The 7,523-nt window shown below is 26.1% G+C and overlaps 3 protein-coding genes across 9 annotated transcripts; 1 reads left to right on the top strand and 2 right to left on the bottom strand.

Annotated features, from left to right (window-relative positions):
* Nucleotides 1-28: 28 nt before the first annotated feature.
* Nucleotides 29-2,028, bottom strand: LOC124947431 (uncharacterized protein F13E9.13, mitochondrial). 2 transcript variants are annotated; one of them, XM_047489533.1, is made up of 6 exons: nucleotides 1,233-2,028; nucleotides 1,061-1,143; nucleotides 851-991; nucleotides 585-784; nucleotides 386-513; nucleotides 29-228 (listed from the first exon to the last, which is right to left on the bottom strand). In XM_047489533.1, the coding sequence occupies exons 1-6, from the start codon at nucleotides 1,306-1,308 to the stop codon at nucleotides 110-112; spliced, it is 747 nt and encodes a 248-aa protein (XP_047345489.1). In that variant the 5' UTR covers nucleotides 1,309-2,028; the 3' UTR covers nucleotides 29-109. The 2 variants fall into 2 exon arrangements, with proteins under 2 accessions (XP_047345489.1, XP_047345488.1); XM_047489532.1 differs by having other exon boundaries at nucleotides 29-309; nucleotides 1,233-2,027.
* Nucleotides 1,334-4,224, top strand: LOC124947426 (uncharacterized aarF domain-containing protein kinase 5). Of its 5 annotated transcripts, XM_047489520.1 has the most exons (11): nucleotides 1,340-1,497; nucleotides 1,631-1,809; nucleotides 1,864-2,168; nucleotides 2,254-2,379; nucleotides 2,468-2,626; nucleotides 2,697-2,828; nucleotides 2,920-3,085; nucleotides 3,180-3,350; nucleotides 3,432-3,606; nucleotides 3,685-3,852; nucleotides 3,920-4,224. In XM_047489520.1, the coding sequence occupies exons 2-11, from the start codon at nucleotides 1,728-1,730 to the stop codon at nucleotides 4,029-4,031; spliced, it is 1,596 nt and encodes a 531-aa protein (XP_047345476.1). In that variant the 5' UTR covers nucleotides 1,340-1,497; nucleotides 1,631-1,727; the 3' UTR covers nucleotides 4,032-4,224. The 5 variants fall into 5 exon arrangements, with proteins under 5 accessions (XP_047345478.1, XP_047345481.1, XP_047345477.1 ...); XM_047489522.1 differs by having other exon boundaries at nucleotides 1,334-1,809; nucleotides 3,979-4,224; XM_047489521.1 differs by having other exon boundaries at nucleotides 1,336-1,809; nucleotides 3,447-3,606.
* LOC124947429 (eukaryotic translation initiation factor 2 subunit 2) lies at nucleotides 3,858-7,484 on the bottom strand. 2 transcript variants are annotated; one of them, XM_047489530.1, is made up of 7 exons: nucleotides 7,307-7,484; nucleotides 6,493-6,750; nucleotides 6,220-6,376; nucleotides 6,115-6,147; nucleotides 5,792-5,982; nucleotides 5,426-5,710; nucleotides 3,858-5,339 (listed from the first exon to the last, which is right to left on the bottom strand). In XM_047489530.1, the coding sequence occupies exons 1-7, from the start codon at nucleotides 7,322-7,324 to the stop codon at nucleotides 5,295-5,297; spliced, it is 987 nt and encodes a 328-aa protein (XP_047345486.1). In that variant the 5' UTR covers nucleotides 7,325-7,484; the 3' UTR covers nucleotides 3,858-5,294. The 2 variants fall into 2 exon arrangements, with proteins under 2 accessions (XP_047345486.1, XP_047345487.1); XM_047489531.1 differs by lacking the exon at nucleotides 6,115-6,147 and having other exon boundaries at nucleotides 7,307-7,482.
* Between the last annotated feature and the right edge of the window lie 39 nt (nucleotides 7,485-7,523).

The following is a 7,523-nucleotide window of genomic DNA, read 5'->3' as shown; positions in this document are numbered from 1 at the left end:
TATACAAAAATCTTTTATGATTTTATATTTTTAAATTAATATTATTTGTATAAAATTGTATAGTACGAATTAATTAATATAAATTAAAGACATTAATTAACAATTTGTGTTAATACTTTTGCCTTTGTATCTTTTCTAATTTTCTCATGAAGTCATCAACTTTTTCTTTAGCAACTGCATTTTCCCAGTTTCCATTTATCTTAAAATTTGTTCCAATTATTACCGCGTCTGAAGACATATAATGATCTATGTTATCAATAGAAACTCCAGATCCAACAAGAACAGGTCCTTTTGCCACTTTTTTAACTTCTGTACATTATTAATTTTATCTTATATGTAAGTAATATATATAATCATATTTTAATTTAAAATATTGAAACAGTACCATTCAATTCTTGTACATCTGCAGGATCCCCAGTTGCACAACCTGTTAATATAACTCCATCGACTAAAAAGAATTCTGCAGCTTTGACTGTTTCTGATATGTTGATATCTGATGTTATTGCATGTGAACTGCATGGTTGAAAAAACAAAAAAATGGTTGAAACAACAAAATAATTAAATTATATATAGTTAATTTTTACCTATGTTTCTTTTTGATATCTGCAAAAATAAGAATATTATTTGCGTCAATATATTTCCTATAACGAAGAAGATTTCCTGAACAACCATCCATAAAACCTTCATCAGCAACATGTGAAAAAATATAACCTTCGCTTCTGATAAAATTAAAATCAGCAGCCTTTGCAACAGCTAATGCTTCTTTATTACAACCTGCTAAAATCTGTATAATCAATAAAAAAATAAAAATTATAATTTATATAAAATTATATACCTGTCTAATTCATACCTGTGTGCCACAAGCTATGCTTTCAGGCATTAATTTCCTTATTTCAATACAAATTCTTGTCATCATGGCTGTAATTTCAGATGATATGTCTTTAGATTTAACATATGGAACATCATGCATGTTTTCTACAATAATACCATCCTAAACATAGTACAATAAAAAAAATAATCACACAAGACAAAAGATTTAATGTTATTATTAACAATTTACCACTTGACAATCTTTATAAATCATTGCTTCCCTCAATGCATTTTTTATTATTTCTCTCATATTTCCATTATATTTAGGAGTACCTATAAAATATATTTAAATTATATTTTTAACATTCCAAGTTCTATTTTTGTACAAAAAATATCAAATAAAAGAAAAAAAGATCTTATACCAGGTAATGCACCAACATGTATCATTCCTATAATGGAACATGATTTTTTTGGAAATAATTTACGAAATCTTAACATATTTCTATCTAGATTTAACTTCTGTGGTTCGAGCACGCAAAATGTTTTGCATAAAGTACGGACATATAAAAAGTATATTGCATATGTATCAGCGTATACTCTTAGGAGTATATATATATGTCATAACACGTGATCACGGTGCTGCGTAAATACATATATATGTATATTTATAGATGTATACAACGAAAGGTACAATATTAATACATTGTTCTTTTCGTCATTTATAGTTTTATAAATTATTTCATAGAAATAAAGTACTATAAGAAATAGTTATAAAGAGCTTATGATATTAACTTTTATAACCTCTTTTCAAAAATGACAGCTTTCATATGTCCTTGAAAAAAGTCAAACTTCATATATACATATTGGCTTTTGTCTATTTTATGTATAAATAATTAAAATAAATACTATTGTAACAAATGTTACGTTATAACTTATTAAGTATTACAAAACAAGTAAATTATTCATCAAAGAAAAAAGTAATTAAATATACTAGTACAGGTATGTAAATTAACTATTGTTTATGAAACTGGGAATAACATTAAAGCGTTGTAGGATTGCTGTTACTAGGCACTAGTTATACACTTTTTCATCCAAATAAAAGGAGATCATTACAATCTAAAATTGCGAGTCTAACTAGATTTGGAAGATCACTTATAATAGGATTAACAGTATCTTTAGATTATTGGGTAGCTCCATTAATGGGATATACAGAATCTGAAATTCATCAGCGATCAGCACATCGTATTGTACAAGGTTGTTTGCAAAATGGAGGAATATATATCAAACTCGGACAAGGCTTGGCAGCTGTTAATCATATCCTTCCTAAAGAGTATGTTAATTCTTTAGAAATTTTACAGGTATCCATAATATGTAGCAAATTTTATCATTGGTTATTATAACATTTTATTGATAAAAATATTTGCAACCATTTCTTTTATTAAGGATAAATGTTTAACGCGCGATGAAAATGAATTACAAGAAATATTTCTACAAGAATTTGGAAAAAGTCCTAAGGAAGTATTTCATAAGATTGATGAGCATCCTATTGCAGCTGCTAGTTTAGCCCAGGTATACAAATAGACAAATAAATCCATTTTTAAATGAATGGTTATATTTACTAATTGAATCTATAACTTAATATGGTAAACAAATTTAGGTTTATAAAGCAGAAACTATGGATGGTAAATCTGTAGCTGTTAAAGTACAATATATTGATCTTAAAGATAGATTTTATTCTGACATGAGAACATTAAATTATTTGCTAAAAATCATTACAATTATGCATCCAAAATTTAATTTACATTGGGTAGTGGATGTAAGTAAATATGGTATTCACATATTTTTTTCTTTATTCTTTTTACGAATTGTTTTAAAATTGATTTTAGGAGCTTTTTGAAACTTTATCACAAGAATTAGATTTTGAAATAGAAGGAAAAAATTCAGAGAAATGTGCAAAAGATCTAAAACAGCATGATTATGTACATATACCTAAAGTTTATTGGGATCTCAGTACAAAGGTTAATAAGTTTACTATAAAAATGAAGAATTAATTAATGTTTTTAAATCCTTATCGTAAATTATCTCACTTTGTAAATATTTTTATTTTAGAGAATCCTTACAACTGAATGGATCGATGGCATTAAAATAAATAATGTGAAAGAATTAAAAAATAAAGGACTAAACATGTATGATATAGACACGAAACTAATTACTTTAATGGCAGAACAAATTTTTCATACAGGATTTGTTCATGGTGATCCTCATCCTGGGAATAGTAATGTTTCTTAGTTCATTATAACTTTTAGATATCAATAGATTTTTAAAAATATAAAATAGATTCTTGTAACAAAATAATGTGTTATCTATAGTTTTTATTAGGAAGGGACAGGACAATAAAGCGCAAATAGTTCTATTAGATCATGGATTATATGAATATTTGCCAGAGAATACAAGAATTAGCTTATGTAATTTCTGGGAATCTATGATTTTGAAAAATACTCATGCTTTGAATGTATATGGTAAAGAATTGAATGTGGAGGGTATGGAAAATGTTATTAAAATTTTGTAATCAATCTTTATAAAAGTTCATTGCCTTATAAGTAAATATAGTATATTTCTAGATCCCATTCTTCTAGCTGAAATATTAACTCAAGCACCATATTCATTATCTTCGTTTTTAACAACTGAAAAAGGAAAAAAATTGAAAGAACATATGATTCAACAAGCACAAGAGCATTTTGATAGAATTACAGCAACATTAAGAACAATGCCCAAAACTATGATGTTGATTATTAGGTAAATATTGTACGTTATTTTGCCAATATGAAAAATCAAGGCACTGATAAAAATAACTATATACTTTTTTTATTTAAGGAATTTAAATACTATACGTGCTATCATACAAGATCATGGAAGTATGGTAGATCGATATAGGATAATGGCACAGATTGCTGTACGTGGAAAATATAAAGTTACAAATCTATCAGTTAGTAAATATATTAAAGGGACAATGTACAAGGCAAAATTTGAAACATATTTATGGTAAGTTCGTTTCCAAAATTGGTAGATATTATTAGTATTATTTAAATTTATTTATAATTTTTTACAGGTTATACAGTTTCGCTCAATGGTTACTTAAAACTTATTTAAATTTTTTGTGGTTAATAGGATACGATACCAAACAAATTGTGGAACTTGTAGCAGCTCAATATTCGCAATAATTTTTTGTTATTTAATTAAATAAAAATTTAATTTTTTATTTACATGTTAAATGTATGTAGGAAGGTACATCATGAAATAACTACAATATATTAATTCTGTAAATATTATTTTATGCCAAAATTATTGTTATATTGTATATTATGAATTATTCATTTTGATTAAATCATTGAATTAAAAAAAAAAATTTACGAATAGAAGTTGTATATTATATCACTTTTATACTGACAACTAGATACTTTGAAAAAATTATATTTAATTTGAGAGTTACATTGTATAATTCAATACCTTAATGAAATTCACTTGTATATGAAATATTAAAAAAACACTATTTTTAATATACTATTTTAATAATTTGTTATACACTTGTATTTATTATTACTAAAAAATAATAATGCACTTTTCCATTCATAATAATTTATGTGGTAAACATAATGGTAGATCAAGTTTAACTAATTATAACAATATCTTTCTTATTTATATTTATAATTTTTATTTTATTACAAATTATAATGATACCTTTTTTCATGATTAATTCGTGATCATAAGGAATATAACAAAATCCTTCCAAATAAATTTATTACCTAGTAAATACATTATTTGAATAAATTATTACCTAGGAAATGACTTCATCAGTAAAATCTGAAAGAAGCTTGACATATTCATTATGCATTACTTATATGATCATTATTGTTTAAAAACAATGGAACAATAATAAATTCTTCTTTTCTGTATTTGTATATATGAAACACTGGTGGCATTCAATTTAATATTATAAATTTTGTGTTAATAAAATAATATAAGGAATTATTAATTGTTTAAGCATTTTTAACAATTGGTACTATATACTATTTTATACCTGAACAATTTGTTCTTTAAAAGATATTGCATTAAAATATTAGTGACATGGATAAGTAATGCGCTAGCTGAACTACATGTTCCAGTAAAAGATGATTTTTTTAATGACCTAATGTGAACTTTGTAGGATGCAATGCACATTACTCATCTGCTGACTTCAACAGGAAAAATAATGTATCAGAATAGAGAAGAAAGTTTTCTAGGTATTACCATGTATGTACATTCAACTTTTAATATGGTAATATAAACTCAAAATAGACAGATATTTTGTTGATGTATGTAATACTTTCAGTTTTGTTTTATGTACTGATGTAATAAATTAAAGAAGTATGATTTTTCGATATAAGCAAGCTGAGATAGATTTTAAAAAAGAATTTATGATATCCATGGAAAAAATGAGAAATTGTTTAGGCAGTTTTTGCTCGAATAGCAGCACGTTTTCCTGTGACAGCCTGGAATATACAATACAATACATTATAGTAAAATATAATATTACAACGTATTTGTTATATTAAATATGCATATAAAAGTTTCTTACTTGAAATCCAGATTTTATACTGGCTACAGAGCACCTAGACCCACAAGTTTCACATTGTAAGAAAAATAGTCGAGTATCTTTTTGAAGAATAGTATCAGGTGAACGACATGTGTGACAGGTAACATATTCCTTGATATATCTCCTAAGCACATTCTCAATTTGTTTTTGTTGGAAACGTCCTTTAATAATAAGTTGACTGTTTCCATCTACAGAGCCACTTGTACCCAATTCAGCCAATAAGAAATCAAGTAAATGTTTTGGTTGTCTGTGTAATGTTTTACATATCTATAAAGGAATTTTGTAAATATATCAAAAAATGTCTTTGTTAAAATATTACACAATATTACATTTATAACAAGATATTACCTCTGTAAAATTAGCAAAGGATGTTTTCTTTGTACCTATACGTACAACCTGTGGAGGACGCATAACAAATTTCTGCTTCTTACCAGCAACCATATCAGGATTCTTTTCTCGCATGATGTTGAATACTCTTACAAGTAATTCATCATACGTATAATCTCTATCTGATCCTACCCACAAACTTGTTTCCTCCACTAAAGAATAAATATATTTCTTAGAAATAGATTTCGAAGAGAAAACATATTTGAAATGATAGGATTTATAAAACTAAATATTTTTACTATATTACATGAATCTGATATATAAAGAATCCCTCTTTTCCTTACCATACTCTGCACTTCGCTCAGATTCAGTGCAGCATGTTAACAAATAATAAATAAGATAAACCAACTGAAACATAAACAGATGAATCTATATTATATTATATTTACCATTTTCTTTGTCTTCAATTTCTTTACGTTCTTCTTCTGCCACTAATTCATCTAGATCCTTCTTCTTCTTCTTCTTCTTTTTTGTTTTTGAAAAATCCATATCTAAATCTAAATTATCATCTACAGCAGTTTCTTCCACTGGTGGCTCCATAACATCCTTTAAACATATACATTTATGAAATATTATTATAATTAACTACATTTTTTTTTAAGATACAAAATACATTATGATATACAAATGAGATTAAAATCATTATTTTTAATGATATTTACTTCTTTTTTTGCATCTGGTAAAGCAGCATCTAAGTCATTTAAATTAAATGCCTTTTTCTTTTTTTTCTTTTTCTTTCCAAAATTTTCCAGATCCAAAGTTTCATCATCTTCAGCCATAAGAGGTTCTGGTTCTTGATTTTCCTTGTCACCTGTCATTTCATTAGCATCACCAGTGCTACCTGCTTCATTAAATTCACCGTCAATGTCAAATACACCCCTCTTTTTCTTTTTCTTTTTCTTTAAGCTGGGATCAAAAATCTATAAAGATATACAATTATTAAAATCATATCTCTTGAGTTATTTTATTTAATTTTTTAATTACAGAATAAATATAACACAATATTTTAATTTTATGAAATTGAAGAAAGTTGATTGTATTTTATAAAATTAGAGTAATATTGAACTAACATCTGGACATTATAATTAGATTGATTAAATGCTTTATTACAAGCAAACTTTTTATGTAAATCGATAGTCCAAAAATAAACAGTGATTTTAATGAGAGCATTTATCTAGAAGTAATGTGAATTCTATTTATTATACATTATGAGTATAAGCTCGTGACGAAAATTTTTATGATGGCGAAGTATCCACATGCTTTTGAGGTTGGGTTTCTCTCAATGGGCACGAGTTCTTGCTTTTGAGACACTAACCTTTATGAAATTCTTTTAAATGTCAAAAAGATTACTATATTTTTTTTCATTATATAAAATATTAACGAAAATATATAAGATGTATTAACAGAACCATGATTTTACTCTCTTCATTCATATTAAAATATGTTGCTTTTATATAGTCTTGTAGGACGACATACCGAATCTTCTTCTGTCATTTTGTATGTGAAATTAAACTGTTGAAGATTTTACAGAAATTTCAATATTTTCTAATGACGTTAAATAGCTAATTTTACGAATATCTTCAATCGACACTCATCCATCCAACGTATTCAAGACTTCTTCCAGAGTGTTGCATCAGAAATTCGACTTTTGAACCTGTGGGTGGATTTTTATTACAGCGACATGTTGACCCAT

The sequence above is a fragment of the Vespa velutina genome, chromosome 3, assembly GCF_912470025.1.
Source record: "Vespa velutina chromosome 3, iVesVel2.1, whole genome shotgun sequence".
NCBI classification, from domain to species: Eukaryota; Metazoa; Arthropoda; class Insecta; order Hymenoptera; family Vespidae; genus Vespa; species Vespa velutina.
Note: the sequence above shows the minus strand (reverse complement) of the source record. Positions and strands in the feature narration are given on the sequence as shown.

Excerpts from the sequence above, each read along its gene's own strand:
- LOC124947431 (XM_047489532.1), bottom strand. The coding sequence starts at position 1,308 with ATGTTAAGATTTCGTAAATTATTTCCAAAAAAATCATGTTCCATTATA. Across the intron at positions 514-584 it reads GATATCAAAAAGAAACATAG|TTCACATGCAATAACATCAG; the intron begins GTAAAAATTAAC and ends TCAACCATGCAG. Across the intron at positions 310-385 it reads AGATGTACAAGAATTGAATG|AAGTTAAAAAAGTGGCAAAA; the intron begins GTACTGTTTCAA and ends AATAATGTACAG.
- LOC124947426 (XM_047489520.1), top strand. The coding sequence starts at position 1,728 with ATGTTACGTTATAACTTATTAAGTATTACAAAACAAGTAAATTATTCA. Across the intron at positions 2,169-2,253 it reads ATTCTTTAGAAATTTTACAG|GATAAATGTTTAACGCGCGA; the intron begins GTATCCATAATA and ends TCTTTTATTAAG. Across the intron at positions 3,086-3,179 it reads TGATCCTCATCCTGGGAATA|TTTTTATTAGGAAGGGACAG; the intron begins GTAATGTTTCTT and ends TGTTATCTATAG.
- LOC124947429 (XM_047489530.1), bottom strand. Across the intron at positions 6,148-6,219 it reads AATTGAAGACAAAGAAAATG|GCTGCACTGAATCTGAGCGA; the intron begins GTAAATATAATA and ends ATTTGTTAACAT. Across the intron at positions 5,983-6,114 it reads TGAGCGAAGTGCAGAGTATG|TGGAGGAAACAAGTTTGTGG; the intron begins GTAAGGAAAAGA and ends TTTATTCTTTAG.